This window comes from Trachinotus anak, unplaced genomic scaffold (assembly GCF_046630095.1).
Source record: "Trachinotus anak isolate AG129_WGS33_773 ecotype Australia unplaced genomic scaffold, CSIRO_AGI_Tana_v1 ptg000014l, whole genome shotgun sequence".
Lineage (NCBI taxonomy): Eukaryota > Metazoa > Chordata > Actinopteri > Carangiformes > Carangidae > Trachinotus > Trachinotus anak.
This window is the reverse complement of record NW_027273865.1, coordinates 16,591,333-16,616,227: the sequence shown is the minus strand read 5'-3', so window position 1 is coordinate 16,616,227 and position 24,895 is coordinate 16,591,333. Positions and strand designations below refer to the sequence as shown.

Sequence of the window (24,895 nt, the reverse complement as noted above, 5' to 3'; positions counted from 1 at the left end):
TTAATATTAATACTTTACTGTTCTAATTTTTCTTTTCTTTTTATCATTACAGTTTGCACTCTTACATTTACAACTGTCAAAACACAATGAATTTGGGTTATGAACCCAGTATGGATATTATACATTAAGTAAATGTATGACAATAAAGCACAGAAAAAAATACTACTGGGGCTACTCAAGTAAAAGCTACATTAGCTAAACTAAAATAGCTCCCTTGAATATTACTCATGGTGACCTGGTCATGGTGGAGGGATTGTGTTCAAGGCTGTAGCTACATTTGAAAAAAGGGGAGTAATGTCCTCTGTATTTTATGAATAAGTAAGAAAATAACACATTTTGCAGTAAAAGTGCACTGCAAAAGTAGAGGTCAGCACATAATCATATTGCTTAAACTTTTGTTTCCCGTCGATCTATTTCTTTCTGTGCGTCTCTGTTTATTTGATTGAGTAGAAAGAGCTTTGCAAATAAGGTTAAAGTAAACAAGTGAGTGGGGTGACTGACACATGTTTCCAATGATTGCGAGCACACGGTCCGTCATTACTTTCTCATTCTGTCCCCTCACAGAGCAGAGGCAACATGAGGCTGCTGGCTGTCCTGCTGCTCGCTCTCCTCGCTGAGACTTTTGCTGCAGATGGTAAGTACATTAAAAAATCATTTTAAAAGTATTTGTAGTCAGAAAATGAGGGAGGGTTGTATCTTCAGTATCTTCAGTATAGCATTATAATGTTACAGTTGAACTTGATAATGTGTCTGCGTCTCAAATGTACTGTGTCCTGATTTAACTGTGCATATTAATACATGGCAAGAGCACACAGAGTATATGTGTGTGTTTTGGGAATATATTAGTAAGTATATCTCATTCAGAGTATATTTCTTAAGTCAACCACAACTTCATGTTGGTCAAATAAAGTAATTAATGTTTAACAACATATTTTTTAATTCCATTGTTCATTTGTTCAACCTTTAGACCACAGTGTGATCCAATCAGAGGTGGCAGCTTTGGGTGCCCTGTCTACACATGCATATTTATTACAGTTAGGACTGCTACTAACAATTACATGAATTATGAGTGGATCTAATTATTTTTACAATTAACCATTTAATTCTTCAGCATGTAAAATGCCAGAAAAGACCAGAACACAGTAATTTCTTGTTTTGTCTGGCAAGTAGTCAATGAAGCCATTCTCAGAATATTTTTTTATCTATTGATCAATTAACTATTTAATTCAGCACCAATTACAATTACTAATACAAGATAAAGAGGTATTAAATATACAGAGAAAAAAAATCTCATTGATAATAAAGAACAACATATTGCATGAGTTGTAATCAAATTCAAATCCAATTTGATTTTATTATCCAAAGGAGGAAGATCATTAGGTCAGAGGAGCAATGAATACACAGAAGAAGCAGTATAAAAATACATCAAATGAAACAATAGAGACAATCCATTTTCTTTAACTTTTTTTAAGAGTCCTGTATGGGTCGCTGTGAGAATGGCTTTGACTCTCAGAGGAGCTGCCAGTGTGACTCGATGTGCAAGTATTACAAGAGCTGCTGCTCTGACTTTGAGGTCACCTGTGGCATGATGAGTAAGAAACCCCTGCGCTCATATGTTTAAAATACAGTCATCATTCAAAAAAGGTGCAGCGAAGGATGGTCACTGATTTCACATTTATCCCCCTCCAGCTCGTGGAGACACTTTTGTGTTGGCGGAGGATGATGATGATGAGCTGTTTGAAGGTACCACCCCACCCCCTCGACGTTCGGCACAGTCTCTTACTCCTGTGGATCATCAGCTGAGGCCCACACTGCAGCCCATCTCAGACTTCGGTCACAGACCACAGCAACATCCAGAAACCACACTTGAAATGGCCAAACCCCCGCGACTCACTGACTCTATATTTCAGAGAATCCCTGTTAGACAGATGACTCCCATTTCACACAAAGTCCACCCCACACAGAGGGTCCCCTTCACAACTGAACCACCTGAGGTTGAGACAGCAGCTGAGACCACCACTGTTCCCGTCACAGCAGCCACCACTGAAGCTCCCGACCCCGATGCTGAGGTCTGCAGTGGGAGGCCTTTTGACTCTTTTATGCAGCTAAAAAATGGCTCTATATATGCCTTCAGAGGTGAGTGACTGGCAATGTAACCCTCTAATACTCAATAGTAGTAATCTGTCTTTTGATAAAGAGCTAAACTTGAGGTTCCTTTGTGAGTCTGCCTTTTGTTGTAGAGGAACTATACTGAGGTATGTGATCTTTCTGCTTTTGGGGGAACATGAACTCATGTGTTTTCTAGGGGAGTACTATTTTGAACTGGGCCAGAAGTCGGTTGTTCCGGGTTATCCAAAGCTCATTAAGGACGTGTGGGGCATCGAGGGGCCAATTGATGCTGCTTTCACCCGTGTCAACTGTCAGGGGAAGACTTACATCTTCAAGGTGGGGACGAAGAAAATGACTTTACTTTCACTACTTTCACTAGTCAACAGTATGTCAGACCACAGCTGTGACAGGAAAAAAAATCAACATTGAAATGGATCAAAATTTTCAACAGGGAAACAAGTACTGGAGGTTTGATAACGGCATACTGGATGATGACTATCCTCGTGATATTAGCGTGGGCTTTGACAAAATTCCTGATCATGTGGATGCAGCGTTTGCCCTCCCTGCCCCTGGTCATCATGGAAAGGAGAGAGTCTATTTTTTCAAAGGTGCGGCCAGATATTGCACAATAAATCCAGATACTTCTATGAAATATTTGATGCAATACTGTGGAAAATATTCATCACATACCCAACACAAAGTTCCATAAATGTTCTCGAAGATTTTAATTTGGCATCTTGTTGGTTTCTCCAGGGGATCAGTATTACATGTATGAGTTTATGCACCAGCCGTCTCATGAGGAGTGCATCACCATGTCTGAGATGTCTCCACCCACACTGTTCAGGCGCTACACAGACGTATACTACAACAACTATGAACATTTTTTCAGCGAGCTTTTCTCTGACAGTGAGTTGTGTTATAATCAATCACTTGTACTTGTTTATAATGGAGGAAGGTGTCTTCATGTGCTTTCACCCTAATGTTTTTCTAACCTTCTTCAGTGCCCCAGCATCATGACAAACACCACTTCATTAACAAAGACTGGAAGGGCCTCAAGTCTCCGGTGGATGCTGCCATGGCGGGAAGAATCTATGTCTCTTCCTGGAGGTCGTTTCCACGTCGCAACGACTATACGCTTGATCAGCAGTGGGGTCAACAGCAAGGCCAACAGTGGAACCAACAGTATGGACAGCAGTGGGGTCGGAGGAGGCAGAGCCGTTCACCCTTCTGGGGCTCCATAGCTGAACGGGGGATGAATATGGGTCAGGGCTTTGCTGAAAGGGGGATGGAAATGGGCCTGAGGCTCGCAGAGAGGAGGATGGAGATGGAGGAGAGGCTTGGTCGAGACTGGGACAGGCGGTGGGATCAAGACTGGGATCAGGACAGAAGGAGAGATCGAAACCGCCAGAACAACAGAGGCAACTACGACTCCAGAGATGACAGGTCGTACTGGGACAGGCGGAGGAATCTGCCCATTCAGAGCGTCTACTTCTTTAAAGGAGGTAACACAGCAGTTCATTAGCAGAAGTTCAGGTTGGGAATGGCAGAGGAAAGCAATTTAACACACTGTTCACTCAACCTTTAGACCTCAGGATGATCCAACTGAAGTTGTTTCCATGGCCTTGCATGGATGCCCAGTGCATACCTGCTACTAACAGTTATACCCATTATTATAATTATCATTTATTTATTTTTACAATAAATTACTTTCTTTCTTTAAAATGTCAAAAAATCTGACCAAGAGTCCAAAACCTAAAGATATTTAATTCAAAATGACATACAACTGGGAAAACACACATTTGAGAACCAGTAATCTGTAAACTTTATATTTTTGTTTGATAAATCACTTTACAGGAACAGGATATGATAAGCTGGCATCTACATTTCCCATGAGTATTTTCTATTGGCCTCCTATCTAAGCCTCATGGGACCTGTAATCAAGTCAAACCCAATTTAACTTAATTAGCCAAAGGAGGATATTCATTTACTCACATTTGCAAAGAAAACAGAGAATCAGTATAAAATATATGAAATAAAACAACAGGGACAATCGATGAAAGGAGCAACACCAGAGAAACGCCACGCATCATCGTCACAGAGAGCTGCGACCAGTGTGCTCTCCCTCCATACCTACTGTACTTCTCCTGTCCTTCCAAAATAAAAACACCTCTTTCTGATCACACACACATATACTCAATCCCTCACACACAAAGTCCTGCAGTTATGACCAAAACATTTTTGAAAGCGATATAAAGTAAATAAATGTACACACTGCAATGGTTGAATGGCCACAAAATAATCACTGTGTTATCTATGTGTATGTTCAAAGGGCGAGGTGGTCAAAACAGTAAAACGTACCCATTTAACCCCAAGATCATGTTTCAGCTTTGTCAGATGGACTGATGAGAGAAAACCTCTCTGAGTTGGGCTCCAGTTTTAGACGGCAGCTGGCAGAGGGGGCAGGAACTCAGTAATTTTATCAAACTTTCCACAGCTCTGTCTTGCTACACAAGGCTTATTATAACTAGTTTCACATGCTGAGTATTAGTCCACGTGACAAAGAAACAGATGCTTAAGTAACAGTACAGTTCCCTCACTTACACACTGCTGTGTAGTTCTGCTTGTCACCTTTACCTAATACACTTTACTGGTCTGATTTCTATAAACACAAAACTGATTAATTACTGAGTGTTTTGATGAATACTGACAGTAATGGCAGCTCCAGACTACTATTTGTTATGTTTACTACCTGAGACCAGGTTTTGATTTTCACAATGAGGACATGCCCAGCAGCACAACAGTGGCCTGCTCAAAACAAAAACGACAAAATCAATACTTTAACTTTAGACAAAATAAATGACTGTGTTGTTTTATGTGTTTTCTAGATAAGTACTACAGAGTGGACCTCAGCAGCAAGAGAGTTGACCCTGCCGTGCCTCCATATCCCAGATCCATCGCCAAGTACTGGCTCGGCTGCTCAGACACCACTGGAGCAGAGAAGAAGTAGTTTCAAATATTTTAGGTATTTTAATATCATCACTTGGACTAAACTTGGGTCCAACATGATTCATTTTCACTCAAACAGGCCGTGTTGGCTGCGAAAAGTGTGTCAGACATATTCAATATAACACATAACTAGCTGTTTATCAACTTTAGCAAATATTGGAGATCAGTGAAAGTCCAAACGCTGCTTGTGGTGGTCAAAGTTCAGCTGGTTAATTTTCTTAACTCTGCAGTTATCTGAGTTGGCCTACTTTATTAAACGCCACTGTAGTCAACTGTAGGCTATGTTTTGGGTTTTAAAAATGTTTATTTGCAACAGTTATAAGGCTTTATGTTTTATGCATTCACAGCTTGTCCTTTCTTAGTATCCAGTGTCATAATAATTTAGCAGTTTGTTACACTGAATCCATTCATCCATCATTGATGTTTTATAAATCATCTATCTACAGAATTCAAAATAATTATTTTCTCATTATTAATTGTACACATACATATAGTGATATGGAAATATAACACACTTATAGATGATATGATAGAAGAGGTCATAAAATTTTGATCGCACAGATTTTTCTTCACGTAAGAAAAAGTCCTAAATTGCAGCAATGTGTTTTTACCCAACAGCAGCATCACATGACTGTCACATCAGAGGTCAGAGTGCAGTGGCAGCTGGATTCATGCTCACGGACACTTTAACATTAGGATGTAGACACAAAAACATTTTTACAATTCTGTTTTTACTGTCATCTACTGATTGGTGCAACAGGGCAAAATCTAATACTATAATGTACTGAGAGAACAACCCAGTTAAATTTTCATGGCGTTAAAGAGATCTCCACAGGATGCACCGTGTACTGATTCAGAGTGAGTAACACTTGTTTCCATATTCACAGTCTGTTTTTACTTGTGTTTTAATCCATGACTAATAAAACATCATGACAGCAGCAAATCTTATTCTGGTGCTTAAAACATATTTGTGTTCACTGGAATTAACAACACAGCTCATCACACTGTGACCAGTTCTTCACAGCTGTAATGATGTTTGTGTCATTTGTTCTTGACCTCCTGGTACAACCCAGAGGTTCATACAGTAAGTGCTTCACTTTCCATAGAAAACTTTCTCCACTCTCCAGTCTTTTTGTGTGTTTATCCTTTTGTCTGTTTATTCCCTCTGACTCAAGAAGCAAACAACAGTCAAGTTATTACAGTACTTGTATTGTATACATACACTTAACATAACATGCATCACTGGATAAAAAAAACAAAATCAATCAATTGTCCTAATACTCATGTTAATATGAAACTGAAGATCATGAATGCAACGAGTGGTGTTCTTAGGAGAAATTAGCCCAGTACAACACCTGATATTCTGTAGTTCTTATTCCATTTGTTTCTGTAACAGTGACCTCAGAGAAATAAATATGCATCCGGACTAAGATCAGACCTGCTGATGACGTGATTGGTCAGAGGTTATGAGTTATTAATCATGACATTTTCATAGCAGGGTTCATCACTCACACTGACCACTGCTCCTTGGTTGGCAATGACCTCCACATGACTTGCAGCATCTCCCGCTGGTCCCACAGTGAGGTAGTTGCTCTCAGTTTGTCCTTTACTGGAGTCCTGCCTTGAGTCACCCTCAGCCCTCAGCTCTGACCCACAGTCAGCTGAAGCCACCTCTGGCACACTCTTCAAAATGGACGACAGCGGCCGTTTTGGAGTGCCGCCCTCTGATGGTGGAGTGTCATTAGAGCCCACTGTGTCAGAGGAGTTGTGGGAAGCATGCTTCCTCCTGATGGGCTTACATATGCCAACCTCCCCTCCAGATGGCCCTCCCTGCTCCCACACAGTCGCCCGAGCTCCAAGCTTCCTCCTGGGTGGTTTGGTAATCCCTTCAACTCCCTTGGATTTGGACTTGCCAGGCTCCTGCTCTCTTTGTCTCTGGAGGCTGCCAAGTCTTCGCAGCATGGCCTGAACAGGCCCTTCAGAGCTGGTCTCCGATACGGGTCTACCAGCCTTACCCACCGTCACATACACTGTGGTCACCTTATTTGAGACCCCCACCTGAGCATCCGAGACAGATGTTGGGAGCTGGGTGCCTTTATGAGCAGCTGTGTTGGACATAGTCCGTCTTCTTCCTGATGCCCCGGGGACCTGCAAGGTGGCTCGGGATGAGGTTTTGTCTACTTCCTGGTTCCCTGCCTCACAGCTTGACTCCTGGTTGTCTGTCGCCTGCATGTCCACTTCCTCCTCCCTTTCCTCACCTGTAGCTGCATCCTCATCCCCAGGCCTTGCTGCACTTCCCTGACTTTGGAGGGCAGAGAGCATCAAACCCCCCCAGCTGGATTTGGGTTTGTTGCGAGGGAGAGCGCCAGGGTCCTGAGCTGAACCACGCCTCTCCTTGGGGCTGAAGCGGGTGCCCTCTGCAAAAGACACAGACGGCCGCTTGGACTTGGCGATGCTGGAGGTGCGGGGTATGTTGAAGGGTGAGGTGATGTCCTCGCTGCTGAATCCGGACGGGTCCAAGAACATGTTACACTTTGAGCTCATCTCCTGGAACTCGCCCCCTGCCACAGCTGGGATGTCTGTCAAAGAGACGGACATGGATAGACAACAAGGGACCAAGGACATAAATGGGAAGTTTGAAGCAAAAATTAAACGGCTAATTCTGCAGTGGCAGTTTAGACTACCAGAAGAGGGCAATGTAAAGTTTGCTCCTACCTTCTCTTGGAGGGACACAGTAGAGAGCTTCTCCCTCCTCCTCGTCACTGTCAAAGGACGACCCCTCAGTCACCCAGCCAGAGGACGGAGGCTCAATGAAGCTGTGGTTGAAGGTCAGCTCTGGGTCATGGTGAGATACTGTGTGGTTGGCATAAAAAAGAGATTAAATATTATAAAAGATAATGTGAGTCAAATCCATAAGTGGGATTTTACCTCTCACATTTCATTTCCCAGGCACTTGGAGACTTTTTGTTGAACTCTATTGTTTTGCAGTTAGGAATGAATGTAGCATTTAGTTACATACTGTAAAATGTAAAATATGTTCCACACTGAAAAGTCTGCCCATGTAATGATCATTTCACATCAATATGCCCTTCAGCAAGTTACGTGATTATTACAGTGTCAGTACATAATTTGTGCTCTCATTCCTACATAGAAAGTGAAGAGAAATAACTGTGTTCACCTCCTCTGCATGAACACACTTTTCATGAGACTAGGTAGTTCATTGTGATTTACAAAATGGTCAATCCTGTGCTGCGCTGTCCTTACCGGTGACACGAGGCAGACCAGAGGACCAATTACAGATACAGGGGAGGGCAGCGCTGATGTTTGCCAAGACACTGTAGACATGATATTTCATCCGAACGGCCAAACCTCCCTCAGCCACAGCCGCCCTAGGAGAAAGAAAGTTTACAAAGTAAGAGTTTCACACTGTTGCACAGTGCCATAGTGGAGTTTCTGTTGATTGTACAGTTGAATGCTTAGAGATTGAATGTCTTCCCAGCACCTGATATGTCTATATAATTGGAGTAAATTTAAATTTGTTAGGACAGTTGTGGAGGGACTGTGTATTTAATTTAATCAGAAAGACTAGCTGGGTCACCTAATGATCTGTGATTTGAATCTATTGTTTGGAATTTTTATATATGGCCAATTTCCTGACACATTAAATACAAATATTTCACACAGCAAAAACAGAGGCTACACAGATGAATAATACACTCAGGGACAAAATGAAGGCAAGTACAAATTATTTCCAGTCTGGTCCAGTTCAGTGTAGTTCGGTTTTGTTCTGGTTTGATCCTCTGTGTTAAATGAACATAATATTAATGTAGGGTCTGTCCCCATACCCACTCTTGATGCGCACATCTCCAAATATTGCTTCAAAGTAGTATTCAGAGCTAAATGTATCCCACAATTCACCGAGGTCTACTGCGCTACACCAGTCCAGTTGTTTGAGGTCGTGCACTAGCATGATTATTATTCATGTACAAACATCCTCACAGATCTCATAATATTAACAATCTGTTCTTTTTGATAACATTGCTAAGAATAATATCACATATCTGACACTGTCTATATAATTATTAAATATCATCAGAGATTCTCAGAAATATGATCGATTCTTAAAATTTTTTATCAGGCAGAAACCATTCAAAACAACATAACGTTAAGTCTATTTTTTATACAGTAACTACATGTTTCTAGACAACTTGACTTAAGTGCTTTAGTATTAGTCCTTTCAGCTCCTGAGTGTGTGCTTTTACTGTCATCTGATTGTTACTGTAACACTGTATGGTTGATCTTGTTGTACTTGAATGTGTGTGAGTGACAGGATGTCGTTATTGACCGAGCGTGTCCCAGTGAGCTCTGATAAATTTCCACGTGCTTGTGGTCTCACTGGGCACTTGGGCACTGCAGCAATTACTGGAAATACGTCACACTAGTAGGCACTTGGCTACTTGTAAAATGCCACAAGTGTGGGCACTGGGATGGACCTAAAGGTGAGTGAGGTACAGACCTGTCTTTGCCATCAGTGGGGGCTCCTCCACAAAACAAACAGCAGCAGAGCACAGCTAACAGCAACAGGAGCAAAGGGACCAGCACACCAGCTAGTAAAGCACTTCTGCCACCTGATAAAAAACACACAAACACAAACACATCAAGGACGGATGGATGGATGGATGGATGGATGGATGGATGGATGGACGGATGGATGGATGGACCTACTGTTGGGGCAGACTCCAGTGACTGGGTGGCAGCCCACCCCATCACCACAGTCACAGACAGAGGAACAGTTGAGGCCGAACTGCAGGGCGGGGCAGCTGCTGTTACAGCTGGAAAAAAATAGAGAATCACGTAATTAAACCACCACAGCAAACAAAAAAATCCTTGTGTATGAACTCTGAATCATGAACTATTTTAGAACTCAATGAAAATAAAGGACACTGTAATGACCTATAAACATTGCAGTCTCATGGAGAAGAAAATTAAAGGGACCAGAACAGAGGTTCGGGCATGTTTTAAGCTACTAGCTTCAAATTTCAAGTACTTAACAATAACAATCCTATGTTTCATTTGCTTAAATGATGCAATTGTTTGGTGCTCTTGGTTTGACATCTCCCCCAGGTTTAAGAAACACAACCAAATTCACATCACACGTCATGTTTTCTTACTCTCTGTCCTCTAAGTTTGACTTTATGAACCATTCCATGTTTGCAACTACATTACTACAAGATGGCAATGTAACCTAAAATGAAGCAGCCGTATAAACTGAATTATAGTGAGTAATGGGTTAAATCATGCACAATTATTCTGAATGCATCAATTAGGGTTAAACAACCTTGGCTACCCTACCTCTAACAGCTATATAAGTTGGAAAACCTTACATTTATGCCTTTTAGGATGAATGTCATATTGGACAATCTATGTTTGGACAATGTAAATGGCATCTAAACTTGGCCAGTTAGCTTTAGCTTTTAGCAAGACTAGTTTAAGGTTACATTTTGCTACTACCTTATTTATGTGATATAATAAACTAATTTACTAAGCTACTGAACCAAAAAAATAGATTTTCCAATTACAGGACGTAGGTCAAAAACGTTTGTAAATTAGCTTTAGCTTATCTTAGCTGGTTTGTTTGTTTAGTTTTTATCTCTATCTGTTTTGTAGTTTAAGTTTTACAGGTTGTTTTGTTTTCAAAAACTATACATTTCTGTGGCAGTAGAGTGATGATGTTTGTTTTTGGCTTGGCCTAGATAGGTCTGTTAGCTAACAATCTGCATCCATATTTTAAAGTTATTTTTTAAGGCATTTTTTGCCAGGCGGTGAGCCACCAGGGCCCCCTGTGTATCCATATTTTAATCTATTTCTGTCTCAGTATTATCAGTCTGCTGAAACACAATAGGCATGACTGAAAAAATCAAAACACAGGATGAAAGAGTGTTGTTGACCTTGTTTGTGGAGTTACAGGAATAATGCGATTAATGTCGTGTGTTGTGGATGGTTAAATGTGTGTGTGTGTGTGTGTGTGTGTGTGTGTGTGTTTAGTGAAACTATAAGCCACTGTTTAGTTTGTAACTCTATCAGCCAAACTCACCTCTCTCCCTGAAAGCCTGGCTGACAGACACATCTTCCTGTCACATGATGGCAGTTACCATGGAAACATGGGCTACACAGGAAGCTGCAGGCATCTCCAAACGTCCTGTTAGAGCAAGCCTCTTCACACCTGGGCGATGGGAAGCAAGGACACAAATAATGAGGACATCAGTTTCTCATCCTAAACCTCAGCTGATTTTCCCTGTTTTGTAGATATGGACTCATGGACATGTACACATCTTCATCACACACACAGGGTCGGTCAAAAGTACACACATTCTATAACGCTGGCTGCTTTTGAAATGTGAAGACATAAGCAAAGACATCATCAAGGAACGTTTTCACATAGACCCAACTTTGAACCATTACTACAGACTAAAGGGATCATACCACCGGTTCTGCATGTACAGTACATTGTAGCGCATTAACTACAAACTGCATACACTTTGCAATGCAGCCAATTTTAAGCTTTATGCCTAATTTTCCAGGGAATTATTTGCATTCATACAGTATTAAGAAATCAACAAACAGAGTTGAAATTTACTTGGGATAATGTTATTCATGGGAAACAAGTGACACTTTTAAATGCAAGAAACTGTAAAATCCACATCATCCTCTCTCCTCTTGGAGAGACTGACTACACTGCTAGTCAGCGAAATGCACCTGGGCAACCAGTGATATTGGAACTTTCCACAAACAGCTGTACAGGTTGATAATGCAACTCATTAAAAAAAAAAGCTAAATATATATAGGTAGTGTTAAACTGTTATGGACTGTCTGCCCTGAAGCAAGTTTCAAATCTCTGCAAGTTAATTTCCAAAGCACGTTGAAATAAATGGAAGCCAACAGATAACTGAGCGGCAGATAAGAACTTGGTGTTGGGACCCATTATGGAGTCACTTCATATGCAGACAAATCACAGGAGATTTTTTAGAGTGATGAATGTTAGTTACAATAAAACAGTTATTAAGTAGGCTGTAATTACAATAATCTAATACAGTAATCTAAAGCTTTTTTCTTTCTTTTTTTTTTTTTTGAAATTATGCTGCAAGTTTCCAGCAAATTAGCTGGAAAATACAAGACCTGTAAAATAAAGCATTACCAGTATTTGTGATCAGCTGAAATGATGAAATGAAAAGGCCACCAATGATCCTGTAACTTTGAGTGTAACTTATGTACAGTGTGGTCAAACATGTATGCACACCTGGGTCCAGTCCATCCAGGGTCACACCTCAAACATTTCCCAGTTTCTGGGTCACAGGGTTCATTGTTCCTGCAATGTGGACACTTCTCCTGGCAGCCATCACCATAATAACCAGACGGGCACGGGCGGTCGCACTGTGTGCCGTTCCAGCCGGGTTCACAGGCAGCACAGGCACCATCAGTGGCAGAGCAAAGCTGGCTGTCTTTACAATGACCACAACTAAGGACAGGAGACAAAGTCAGGAGAGGCAGACAGAGTTTATCATGACAAATAAAATTTCCTGCAAGGTCAGCATGGAAACACACAGGTGTAAATGTGCTGTATGTTTTACCTCCACACACACCTACCTCATTTTACACCCACTGCCATACTTCCCAGATTCACAGGGCTTGTTACAGAACACACCCTGGTACCCCGGGTGGCACAGGCACTCCCCGTTAGCTGGATTACAGGTGCTGTGTTTTAGGTCGCAGTTACATCGACGGTCACAACTGGTTCCCCACCAGCCTGCCTCGCATTCACACACACCAGTCCGCTGATTGCACGTCGACATGTAGCAGTTGCAAGAGCCAGGACATTTCAACCCCCAGTGCCCTCTTTGACACTGACACCGGCCTGTTAGCTGGTCGCAGCCGGTGCCCACAGAGCCCCCAATGGCGCACTGGCACGGCTTGGAGCAGGTTGGTGTCCACCAGCCTTTATCACAGGTGCAGTTTCCGTGGACGGGGTCGCAGTGGCCATGATGGGAGCACTTGCAGGAGTTCTGGCACAGCGGACCCCAGCGGTTGCGGTTGCAGGTGCATTCACCAGTGACAGGGTTACACTGGCCATTTGGGTGGCACCTACACACTTGGCGACAGTCTGAAGCCCAGAACTCTGGAGGACAGTCTGATAACAACCAAACACAGAGTATACATGTGCAATCTAACTAACTACATTTACAGAAGTAATGTGCTCATGTACAATTTTGAGGTACTTGTACTTTACTTGAGTATTGTTGAAGATTAACACAGTGGCTCCCAGTCTTTTTAGCTAGTGATCCCTCACAAAAAGCATTGTCTAATCGGCGTCCCATATTATATTTCCATATTTCAAATGGCTATGAATTGTTGATGAGGAATTTACCATCTGAACTTAACAATTATTTCTCTTTCGTAGATGTATGCCAAAAGAGGTTTAATTATATTCTTTTTATTTACAAAAGATTCAGCCCAAAAACTGAAAACAGACTGGTGTTGCAGTACTTTGTTTTTTTCTCTTTCCTCTCCCACTAATCTCATCACAAACTCTCAGATTTATCTTTTGACCCCTTTTTTATATACAGTATTTAAAACTAGCTCCACATTTGAAACTACAGTAAGCTGATAAAACTTATAATAATGAAGAGGGATTTTTAAGGACTTTTAAATATATTTTATATTGTTGTTTTGTTCATTTTACTAAAGGTCTGAACACCTCTTCCACCACTGGTTTCATAGAGGAAATTACCCATATAGTTACATGGCAGCAGTGACTCATGTTTTTGTGGTTTAGTATTGAGGTATTTTGCATCCAGTGAGCCACATTGTGCAGTATGTGTTAAACAGGAGCAGGGCATAAATGTAATATTAGTTTCTTCCACACAATAACACTGCAATATTCTGTGCAATTTGTGCTCTTTAAATCAAACTGTTGTGTTCTGTTATGTATTGTAACTCACGTGTTTTGCATTGAGCTCCATAGTAGCCAGGTGGGCAGCGACACACTCCAGGAGACACACAGATCTCACCTTTTAGGCAGGCCTGCTCGCCCTCACACACAGCTACACACACACACACACACACACACACACACACACACACACACATACAGTAAATACAGCATACCAGTGAATGAGAAATGAGGACAACAAAGCCAATGCGGAGGCAGTAAAAGCATCATTTCTACAGACTGTTGTCCATTAGAATAGCTGAACTCACGTATAGTGCACTCTTTTCCTTTTTGACTCCATCCAGTGCAACAGATAAGGGTGGAGGGGTCCCTGAATATCCAGAAAATAATCAAGTCAGTTTGACCAATATAAAGCTGGTGTGTAACCAGGAAAACATGTCTACAAGTCCTTCCAATAGACAGAGAAAATAATTAAAAGGACAGAAAGATGTAGAAATCTGGCTTGTAATCAGACAGAGAGCTGTCCAGCACAGTCCTATACTCCTGAGGAAGGTGGAAGTGCTCGTGGCACTTAGATCTGTCACAGGAACAGTATCAAGATCCAGATTTTTTCAACCGGTCGAGATGTCAAAATCTTTTGGTCACAAGCTTCTGTGACCAACTGGTTCCTAGTGTCATCTCTTAACCAAACAGTAAAAAGCCAACAGGTGTGAGTGAAGGTGAAGTTTAGGTGTACCTGATGCTGTGGCAGACGTTCTTCCCAGCAGGATCCAGTGTTTGCGATGAGGACAACATGCAGCAAAGCAGAGCGCTCAGAGCTCTGAGGAGAGACTTCATCGCCACACCACTCCGAAACCAAAACCTGGGGCCAAATATGATTCTGTCTCACGTTTTTATGTCCAGTCTATTCCTGATTTCTTTCTGTCCTTCTAGTCAGAGGGCCGCACAATGAGAGGCAGTATCTTTCTGTCCACCCTCCACCCTTCCCTCCTTCCCCTTCTCCCTCTCTCTCTCTCTTTCTCTCCTGTGAGTCGTCTTGTGGTTCCAGTGCAGCCAGAGAGGTCGAAGCCCCCAGGTTTCCTTTTCCCATTTCCTGGGGAAGTCAGAGCCACTTCCTTCTATTCAGCCAGACACAGAGCTTTTTAAAGATGGTCGAACACTAACACACAAAACTTGCCATACACACTGGCAGGGCATACAAACACACACCCCTGATGTTCACCTTTTTCCCAGAATCTATTGTTGAGTCTTCCAGGAGATGATGAAGAAAGCCCTCACACTCCTTATAAGTCAGGAAAGTCAGTACAGAGATGATCACATGATCACTTTGAGCTCATGTAAAAAAAACATGCTGCACAGTAAGATTTCTGTATCTAGTATTGTTTTATTTTTCTTGACTCATGGAGGAAAAATACACTGAGACGTTTTCTTTTCAATACAAGTCTGTGTTGAATGGATTTTATTGAATTTTGAAATTCCAATATCACAGAAAATCCACATTTTGAATTGGTTTTATCACATTTTCGATAAAAGTTTACTCACATGGCAACTGACATCTTGAATGTCTTTCCGTCAGTATAAACTTTCCAGCAAAACATGCTTACAAAAATAGATTGCAAACACAGTAATTCAGGAAAACCTGGTTTGATTTGAAGGTCATAAATTGTCTATCAATAAATACAATACCACTGGTCTGTCTGAGCAGTGCTATAGTCAGACTTTTAGAAGGGAACACAGGCATTAGATAGCAATGGTCAGTTACTATGTAACTTGTCAGCTCACGTTGGAGAGAAAAAATGCCCAGAGCACTTTTTGTTTCCACAAGGAAGCACACAGCTTCCTTGAAAAGTAAATTAACCAGTTTGTAGAGGCTGCTACACCAGCCAAAACACATGTCTGTATATACACAGTTATGGCACCAACATCAGATTAACACCAGCCAAATGCTTTGTCACTGCGCAACGACTGATGACTAAAAATGACAAAAATATATCTTTAAGGAGGTTAAGGCTCATTAAAATGCACTCAATTGCTGGAAGAGGGCGCTACTATGAATACAACTTTTCTTTTTCCTTGAGCATGAAAGTGCTTCAAATCACAAAAAATACACGAGTAGACACATGGATTAAAAACTGAGGTACAGGTACACGATTATTTTTTGTGGTTAAATGTTTTCAATTAGTTATAAAATGAAGTAACGCCCTCTTGTGGAACAGAGCTTAACTTACTATACTGTTTTCCATATTACTAGACTGGATAGGTTGATTTCAGAATATGTACCTTTGCAATGTCTTTGGTTTTAGTTAAAAATATTTGAGGATTTATATAAATATCTTTGCATAATAACCCCATTTTTATTAAAAAATTACATACAATAAAACTTTCCCTACAATGAAGAAAAATAGAACTTTTGTATTAATACTTAAATCATACAAAAGGAAGCATCTTTGTTGAGATGAGTTAAAAAGTCTCTCTTAATACTGTGGTACACTGTGCTCTTTATACTGAAGTTAAACAGTGTTCCTCTTATTTATCTTCTATGGAAAAATAAGGGGGGAATTAACAAAAGGGGAAATGAAAGTAATTATGATCAAAATAGAGTTTCTCTCACTTTCTCTTTCCTCACACTCACTTGTGCTTTTCTGTTATACACACTAGGTCTGTATTCAAACAGCCTCCTAACCTTTTTAATGAGCTACAACCAGATTTTCTGCTACAAGGGAGATGTTGCGAGGAGAGGAGAGAGGGGTGATCAGATTAAATAATCAAGACAAACTCAGAGAATCTCAGCTCAGTGCAAGGCTCAGGAAGACGGTCGCTGCTGTGCCTCATCAGTGGCCTCTGAGTCTCCAATGATCTCCCAGCTGGAGGCGGAGTTGCTCATGTGGGTGGGGCTCCGGCCGCTGCCTGACCGTGTCAGGAAGCCAAAGCTGTAGAGTAGAAAAGGCAGGTCTGAGGTCAGATCTGTGGTCAGGGATTACAGCTAAATATAGACCAGGATTGGTGAAGATCCCTGGATGGTGAGACTGTCAGCAGAGAGAGATGAAACCAATGCTTTGATTCACAGATGATGTCACTAGTACTTCTGATTTAGTTTTTATATCAGAGGTGGTATTTCATTGCTCTGTCTTTAATGAGATTATATCTGCTCTCTGCCTGTGTCTCTGAGATTTTGGGCTAAAAAAATATTTATTTCAGATAATCTGTATCAGAAGTGACAATGCTATTTTTAACGTCTCTACCTGCATGACAGGTATATTAGACTGGCTAATAAGGCCAAGAAAACCCATAACACATCCAGCTGTATTCTCAGTCCTCAGTCCTAAATCAAGAGTAGTCAAAAACAGTCTTCACTTAATCAAATTCTCCCTCTCAACCAGACTCAAAAGTACTTTCCCAAAGACGCTGGTTAATTTGGAGTAAGTCTTAGGTAATTCCCAGTCTTTATTAGCTCAAGCTGTTTAACATTCTCTGTCTAAACATGTACACATTTCTAGGGAGACAGACTTAATTTAAGGGTAAACACATAAACATGAGCTACCACCTCAAATCTAGTTGAGTCACTGAATTACAAGCTGGAAAATGAATTCTAAATTGTGTTTTAGTGTAAATATACTGCTAAAATAAAATACCTGTATGTTTCAGTTTAGCCCATAAAATATACGGCATCAGGCTTCACATCTATCTCAGGACTTTTGTTATATATCACATGATTGTAGCGTTGGCAATAATTTTGCACATATATTGTATATAAAATATATAGAGCTGAAACACCATCATCAGGGGGCTTTTTGCTGACCCGTATTCTGGTTACAAGTTTGAGCAGCAATATAGCAGTGTAGGTAGAAGATGTACTCACAGGTTACGAATGCGTGACTCAGCTGGTTTGTCAGTGCCGTCTACTTGTATGCCATCTACTTCTGTCTGCTCAAACAGAGAACTCCTCTCCTCCTCGTCACTGGAGAGAAAAGAACAACAAAAACAAACAAACAAAACCTGTGAATAAAACTGTGTTCTCTTCTGAACATACTCTTGAATTGTCTCATTATTTCTGGATATGATGAATGTGTGTTGTGTGTGGAAGAGAGACCTGCTGCTGCATTCGTTCACAGAAATTCCAAGCATCTTGGCCTTAATGAGCTTCCTCTTTTTCTTGATGGCTGAGCGGACGGCTTCTAAGAGGAACCCTGGACACCGCTCCTCATTCAAGATCTCCCTGCAGAAACATTTTTATCACAAGGATCAGCACTTTAAAACTTACTGGTAAGAAACTACCCACAAACACAACAGCTGATGCATCTGCATTTCAGCTGATTTTAATTTACTAAAATGCTCAAATTCAGAACATGTTCAGAACACACACACACACACACACACGGGGTGGACCCACCTCTGATAGTAGCTGAGCTCCTCCTGCACCAGGAACAGGTTGGTTTTGAGCTCATTCCTCTCGAAAATGATGTCACGCACCTCCTTCTTGGTGAAGCACGGCTGATCAGGATCCTTCTGGTCAGCTGTCGACTTTTTCGCTGACTCACAAGCTGTTTGACTTGGACTAGACTGATGGGAGAACAGAGAGTCATCAGGCTCATCCAAACTACCTCAAACCACAGGAAATACATTGTATCATGAGCTTGTCGGAGGAGACTGAAGACAAACAGGCAGATATAATAAGCTTGGTTTTGTTTGAAAGTCACTTGATCAGTTTTACCTGCTTCCAATTTACATTTTACACATTTTACACATTTAGCTCTTGTCAGCAACATCTTAGAATGAAACTTGAGCAACTATCATATATGATGGTCAACTTTGTAGCTGACCACATCCTAAAAAGACTAAACTCAAAGTGCTCTTTTTTTAATATACAGCTTAATATTATAAATATTGTTACATACTATACATGACAATGAGACTACAGTATGATGTACTTTACTGAACATAAAATGAAAGCAACATAAACATAACAGGCGTACAGGGCTGTTGCTGTTGGCACTGTCCAGCTGTGCTTGGAGGTTTTCTATCTCTTTGCTTTTCTCCTTCAGATCGGCCTCCATGTCAGCCTTCCTCTCCACGGTGCTCTTCAGCTGAGCCTGCAGCACATTCTGCTTGTGTCGCAGCTCTGCATTCATCTTCATGAAGCGGTCCAACTGCTCCTGGAGCTGCACACATACACACACAGATATGTATAAGGTCCAAATTTGAATCATGAGAAGCAAGTAGACCTGCTAAACAGGTTTAAAGTAAAACAACAAGCCAGGGCTGGACCAAAAAGACTATCTATCTGCATCTGGTCAATAGTAATAACTGTAAGAGAGTGGGATGAAAATGAGTTCATGCATGGGATTTGGACCAAAAGTGTGGGGAAGGAACAGGAACAGGAATGAAACCACACAATGTCAAGACAAGCGCAGCATTCATTTTAAGGATGAAAAAAATTCTAGGCATCCATTAGAGCAAACAGAGAAACTAGTTCAGTTGACCATGAGTTGTATTTTTTTCTGTCTCTCTTAAAGCTAAGCATCAACAAATACACACGCAGTTATGGCTGCTATTAAAATCATGCGGTATACGTGCTTTAACACAAATAAAGACACGTGCAAACACTCATACAAGAACACACACACAGTAGTTGTGTGTGGATGAAGACTCTGCCCAGGCTCGTCTAAAGTGCAGCCTAATCCTCAACTAACAACTATGTGGATAATCTCTGCACGCGTTCCCTGATAGTTAACATTTCCTGTCTTCCAGTGTGTTTACTAGTGTGGTTTACATGATGTAACTTCTCTTTCTATGCTGCATGTGATGCATGACTGTGTAATTATGTGTGTACATTAGGAGTTGTTATATGTACAAGAATCACAAAACCTATAATGTCAGAAAGATAGTAATACAAAACATGCTACTGTTTCTGTGGGGGAGGCTGTCATGCCTTTAAGGAAAGAGACCTTTGCACCGACAGCCATAAACCTCATAATAGCATTTGTGTGACCACGTGCTATAGGTGTCATGCACACCAGCAAAGACGACAACACCCAGTGTCCACCAGCTGCCAAGTGTCTCATCAATTAAATGCCAAATATTTCTGAGGAACTGAGTTGAAAGCTGCTGTGCATGAATATTCTACTTTTAATGAGAAAGTATCAGTTTGCATAGAGTCATCATACATGCGTGTCTCTGTCTCCTTACCGCCTCCACCTCTTTGGAGATGGTGGTTATCTCCTGGACCTTGGCCCTCAGCTCATCTCTCTGCTTGTCCACCACCTGTTTCAGCTTCAGCATCACCTCTCGCTCCTGCCGCTGGACACGGTCTAACACACACACACACACACACACACACACACACACACACACACACACACACACACACACACACACACACACACATATATCTAAAATGTGTATCCATTGTTGTGAAACTGTTTTCTCTTTGTGATGATAATTACACTGCTTACACTGATCGATGTTACAATTAGAATAAGGACCATCAACTGATGACAAAACTCAGCTATGGAGTAGCTAGTGTTATATTGTTGTTATATATTATATATAATTGATGGCTAATAAACCCACTTTACCAATCTGTGGTGTTGCGTAATCTATCATTTAATAAACAAACCATGGAAAACACAGTGAGTAGAGTGATGACTGCATACATGGTTTGAATATATACAAGAAAGGATGATACTGTCGCTCTAGCCATTCCTACCATTTATGTGGTAAAAATAAGGTCGATAGCATGGCTTCTGAAAAAAATTTAAGTATGTAGACAGAAGCCAGAGTTAATTCATGAACCCATATACTTCATATACTTCAAATTAAACCATCAATCAAATCTTTTAAGAAAACATATAAGCTATCTACACACAATCTACACATAGCAGGTTATTACCACATAACCTTACTGACAGTCTGGAAGAGACAGAAGACAGTGCACAGCATCTTGCAATGTTTTGCACAGACTTAAGGGTTCAGTTCACCCAAATTACAAAAGACGTAGTATCTCTAACAGCTTGCTTGTGGTGTTATCTTGCCTTGCAGCTAGTTTCAGTTTAATGTGCCCAGGTTTTGAGATATCCATCTCTAAAATCATGCCACCATCAAATCATGAAAAGAGTAAAATAGAATTTTTGTTTGTTGTGCTCGCAGCCGTGAAAGCACCTGGAAAATTCTTTATCCAGAGACAAGTTGCCAGTAAATTAGGATAATTTTAGGAACAATTTTTTCACTAAAAAGTAAAAAGTTGACGGCAAGAACTGTTGATTATCCGAACCGAAACACTGGCTTCTGAAAGACATTTTACTGTAGTGTTTTTCAGATGTTTTTTTTCATGTAAACATACCACAGATAACTTTCCATTCACCTCTATTGTACTGGAGGGGGTGCAGAGATCTAGATACCATTCATGGACAGATATTTTTTTATGGTCTGGTTAAAATGATCCTTTGGACATTCTGGCACTGCAGCAAAAAACGAAGGTGTGCCTTTTAAACCGTATTCTGTAGTCCCTCTAAACCAGATTGTTTCTGCACTTCTGCATAAACTGAAATAATCAACAGCACATATGAACTTTGCCTCAGCTGAATGAAGCACAGGAACCTGAGAGCAGTCACATTCATCACATAATATCAATGATCACATTCACATCCCTAATGGCCTCTTGTCAAATAAATCATAAAAGTATTAAGAGGGAATGTTTTTCCTGTCTGTACAAGAAAACAAGAGTCAGCAAAGTGACTCCACCCTCTGGCTCACATTTCTACAAGCTGAAATTTGTGAGTCCTCTTTATTTGGCGTCCTCTTCATATTTGCAGGGTAAGCGTAGGCCTCCTCTGAGTCCTCTAATACCTGCTTCACCCTGCAAAATAACTGCACTATAAACACTGCAACGACCAGTTCGACTGCTTCAGTGTCAGTGCATCTAACTGTTAAACCACTGCTTTGAATATGTACTGTAATTGGTTGAAAAGATTTTCTCACGGCAGATGTTTTTACATACATTTGCATTCCTGGACTTAAGAAGGAAAACTACATAACCAAATGGCCTCGGGGGATTTTTTGCTTATTTAGAGAACAACTTATGACAGCCCTGGGTAAGTCTTAGGGCACTCGGATTAGAACCAGTTCTGTTTGGAAAAATTACTTGGAGTTTCCTTGCTGTTTACAGTGTATAAAGCAAGATAGATTGTTTTATTAATTTTATGTTATTTAAAACTTACTTCAAACACAGAGTGACAGACATCTCCAGTTTTAATTGTCCAGTCAGCTCTTATATGCTATGGTTTTACGAAAAGTGTGTGTCATAAAATATGCAATTTTGGCTGGAATTCAAGGTCATGTGAGGATGATAAACAATATGTAGCAGAGTGACTGAAAGGCTCATTTTGGAATGAAAAAAAGGTCTGTAGGAAGTGGTCTGTGAAGTAACTTAGTAGATACATATTTTACTTTACTTATTTTTACTCCAAGGACATACCTTCCTGCGCGTGGGTGCCCTTTAGCCTGCTCTGCAGCTCCTCCCTGTCCTCCTGGAGCTGTTGCACCTGGGCCTGCAGCTCCTCACACCTCCTCCTCCACTGCTGCTCCTTTTGCTGCAGCTCCTGGTTGAGAGGACGGGAGTCAGTCTGTAAAACCATACCCTCAGACACAGGATAATAATCTGAGAAAAACTGAATTTAAAGTGTGCTGTGAAAATCTCTTGAGGATCCTCGAACTTGGCTCCGGCAAAACAGTTTGTGTCCAAGTAGATGAGTTGTTTTGTAGTTTAGTCACTACAGATGCTCTGCTGAAATGGTTCCAAGCTAATTCTGACCACGCCTCTTCTTTCTCAGCCATGATTATAACAACATCTTTTTTACAATGCACTGACACTATGATTTTAAGTGTAAAGGGCTAAACATGCTCATGGATAAGCTGTACCAAACTAGATATAGTGTAATAGAGAATTGGCAATAATGTAGGTGAAACAGCATTGAACAAATAATGTGAATTATTAGTTGAGTTGTTAATAGTACGATCAAAGTAACTCAAAACAAATAACTGCTTCGCTTTTACAAAACCATTTGAAAGATTTGTTTTCTCACAGTAATGAAGTTCTTTGGTGTGTTGATAATCCATAACACCATATAATAGCAGTCTCCTGCTGTGGAAGTACAGTTACTGCCTGCAATCATGACACAGCACCATAAGTGTGGAACAAAAAAATATAATCACTGGTGACACTAATAACCAGTAGAAATAATAAGTGCTTTTGTGTTGTTTGGGATAGGCGAGTCTCTGCCCTGGTTTCGTGACTTCTCCTTGGCAGCGCTGCTAATTAACTAGCTAGCTAGCTAGGTTCTTCCACAAGAGTAGCTAATATCTAACGAGCTGTGCCTAATCCTGCCAAAGCTAGCTAAAATCACTAGTACCTATACACCACTAGAAAAAATGTTAAACGTTAACTATCCCCACTGTTTACCATTAACTTACAATCCAGCGTTAGCCAAATACCTGTCATGTAGCAATGTTCAGTCAGTTAATTCATTAGTTCACCAACAGGAAGAGAGGACAATCAGTTAATCGTCTTATTTTTTTGGAAAAAATGTCAAACTTATCTGGTTCCTGCTTCTCGGAAGTGAAGCTTTTTCTTTAGTCTTCTATCCAGTATTTTTTTTTTTACAGTTTTTACAAGACATTTGAAGATAATGACCAGGCGGATAATTGATTAATTGGGATAAGTAATGCACGGATTAATGGGTGAAAACAGCCGTTGGAGCCCTGCAGTCAGGCCGCGGTTGCCTTGACGACTCAGGGCGGCACGGATATTAAATCGGGTCAATCTCGGGTTAAAGCACAATTAACAACAGATAACAACAGATAACATGCCCGGACAATCAGGATTAAACAGGCCACGGTTTGGAGCTACTCTCCTCCGGCCTGCCTGTCAGCTAGCTAATGTTTGTCACTACCGCCGAAGCGCAGACCTGTAGGTACACGGTTGTAATGGTGGTATAACACACACGGTGGGTAAAAGGCCGCTGGCACTGTTTACAAAGCGCTGAGAGGATCACCAGCTCCCACGTCTCTCACCCGTATTTCATGTTTGTCGCTGCCCTCGTCGCTTTCCCTCCCGCCGCGCTTCTTCTGCTGCAGCTGGATGGTCTCGAAGGTCTTCAGCAGCTCCTCTTCCTTCAGCTTGTGAGCGTGGCTCCTCGACGCGAAGCTCTCCAGCAGCTCCAGCACCTTCACTATTTTCGGCACCAGCCCCACGACGCTGTCTTTGCCGAAGCCATCGATCAGCTTCTCCACCTCGGCGCCGATCAGTTTGGCTATTTCGTACACATCGTCCACGGTGAGAGCGGGACACGTCTTGTCCAAACAGCTTTCTGCGTTTGTGGTGTCGGGATGTGCTTCAGGTCCCTCCATGTCTGAGCCCGGGAAGCCCGCTTGACATGCTCTTTATCTGCTATCGAAACCGAGAGTAGCTCGTCAGCACATGTCAGTCAACTGTTAAAAAAAAAAAAAAAAAAGATTATGAATTTGAAAGCGCTTTCATAAAGTCGGCTGGTGTGAAGTCTAAGAAGGCGTTCATCGCTCAGCCAGCGCCGCAGACGCGTCTGAACTTGACCTGCTCCTCTTCCGACAACAACACGTCACGTATTTCACCGCCGGTCACATTAAACACGAGAACAGCGAGTACCCTGCAGTACACTGTAGTACACTGTAGTACTCTGCAGTACGGGACCGGACAGTACTCCGCCGTGTACTCGCTGCAGGATCCTCCTACCCCTCTGACCAATGCTATGTGAGCACATAATAGAGCTGCATGCACAAACCCGTTTGCCAAGTCGAGCA

The 24,895-nt window shown here is 41.4% G+C and overlaps 3 protein-coding genes across 4 annotated transcripts; 1 reads left to right on the top strand and 2 right to left on the bottom strand.

Annotated features, from left to right (window-relative positions):
* Positions 1–478: 478 nt before the first annotated feature.
* Positions 479–6,061, top strand: vtna (vitronectin a). Its single transcript, XM_071497188.1, has 8 exons — positions 479–634; positions 1,473–1,592; positions 1,690–2,136; positions 2,306–2,445; positions 2,561–2,717; positions 2,863–3,015; positions 3,111–3,611; positions 4,995–6,061. The coding sequence occupies exons 1-8, from the start codon at positions 577–579 to the stop codon at positions 5,114–5,116; spliced, it is 1,698 nt and encodes a 565-aa protein (XP_071353289.1). The 5' UTR covers positions 479–576; the 3' UTR covers positions 5,117–6,061.
* scarf1 (scavenger receptor class F, member 1) lies at positions 3,854–15,115 on the bottom strand. Its single transcript, XM_071497186.1, has 11 exons — positions 14,799–15,115; positions 14,371–14,432; positions 14,112–14,213; positions 12,760–13,300; positions 12,413–12,631; positions 11,210–11,338; positions 9,841–9,947; positions 9,632–9,743; positions 8,380–8,504; positions 7,831–7,968; positions 3,854–7,694 (listed from the first exon to the last, which is right to left on the bottom strand). The coding sequence occupies exons 1-11, from the start codon at positions 14,897–14,899 to the stop codon at positions 6,580–6,582; spliced, it is 2,751 nt and encodes a 916-aa protein (XP_071353287.1). The 5' UTR covers positions 14,900–15,115; the 3' UTR covers positions 3,854–6,579.
* Positions 15,116–15,504: 389 nt separating this feature from the next.
* Positions 15,505–24,833, bottom strand: rilp (Rab interacting lysosomal protein). Of its 2 annotated transcripts, XR_011693543.1 has the most exons (9): positions 24,131–24,833; positions 22,536–22,659; positions 20,249–20,370; positions 19,036–19,221; positions 18,453–18,622; positions 18,153–18,278; positions 17,922–18,020; positions 16,786–16,992; positions 15,505–16,714 (listed from the first exon to the last, which is right to left on the bottom strand). XR_011693543.1 is itself a non-coding variant. In XM_071497189.1 (8 exons), the coding sequence occupies exons 1-8, from the start codon at positions 24,464–24,466 to the stop codon at positions 16,866–16,868; spliced, it is 1,290 nt and encodes a 429-aa protein (XP_071353290.1). In that variant the 5' UTR covers positions 24,467–24,832; the 3' UTR covers positions 15,505–16,865. The 2 variants fall into 2 exon arrangements, 1 of the variants encoding a protein (XP_071353290.1); XM_071497189.1 differs by having other exon boundaries at positions 15,505–16,992; positions 24,131–24,832.
* Between the last annotated feature and the right edge of the window lie 62 nt (positions 24,834–24,895).

Excerpts from the sequence above, each read along its gene's own strand:
- vtna (XM_071497188.1), top strand. The coding sequence starts at position 577 with ATGAGGCTGCTGGCTGTCCTGCTGCTCGCTCTCCTCGCTGAGACTTTT. Across the intron at positions 635-1,472 it reads TGAGACTTTTGCTGCAGATG|AGTCCTGTATGGGTCGCTGT; the intron begins GTAAGTACATTA and ends ACTTTTTTTAAG. Across the intron at positions 1,593-1,689 it reads GGTCACCTGTGGCATGATGA|CTCGTGGAGACACTTTTGTG; the intron begins GTAAGAAACCCC and ends ATCCCCCTCCAG.
- rilp (XM_071497189.1), bottom strand. The coding sequence starts at position 24,466 with ATGGAGGGACCTGAAGCACATCCCGACACCACAAACGCAGAAAGCTGT. Across the intron at positions 18,623-19,035 it reads GTGCCAACAGCAACAGCCCT|TCTAGTCCAAGTCAAACAGC; the intron begins GTACGCCTGTTA and ends TTCTCCCATCAG. Across the intron at positions 18,279-18,452 it reads GAGCTCAGCTACTATCAGAG|GGAGATCTTGAATGAGGAGC; the intron begins GTGGGTCCACCC and ends ATGTTTCTGCAG.
- scarf1 (XM_071497186.1), bottom strand. The coding sequence starts at position 14,899 with ATGAAGTCTCTCCTCAGAGCTCTGAGCGCTCTGCTTTGCTGCATGTTG. Across the intron at positions 13,301-14,111 it reads TGGAGCTCAATGCAAAACAC|ACTGTCCTCCAGAGTTCTGG; the intron begins GTGAGTTACAAT and ends GGTTGTTATCAG. Across the intron at positions 9,948-11,209 it reads CCAGGCTTTCAGGGAGAGAG|CTGTAACAGCAGCTGCCCCG; the intron begins GTGAGTTTGGCT and ends ATTTTTTTCCAG.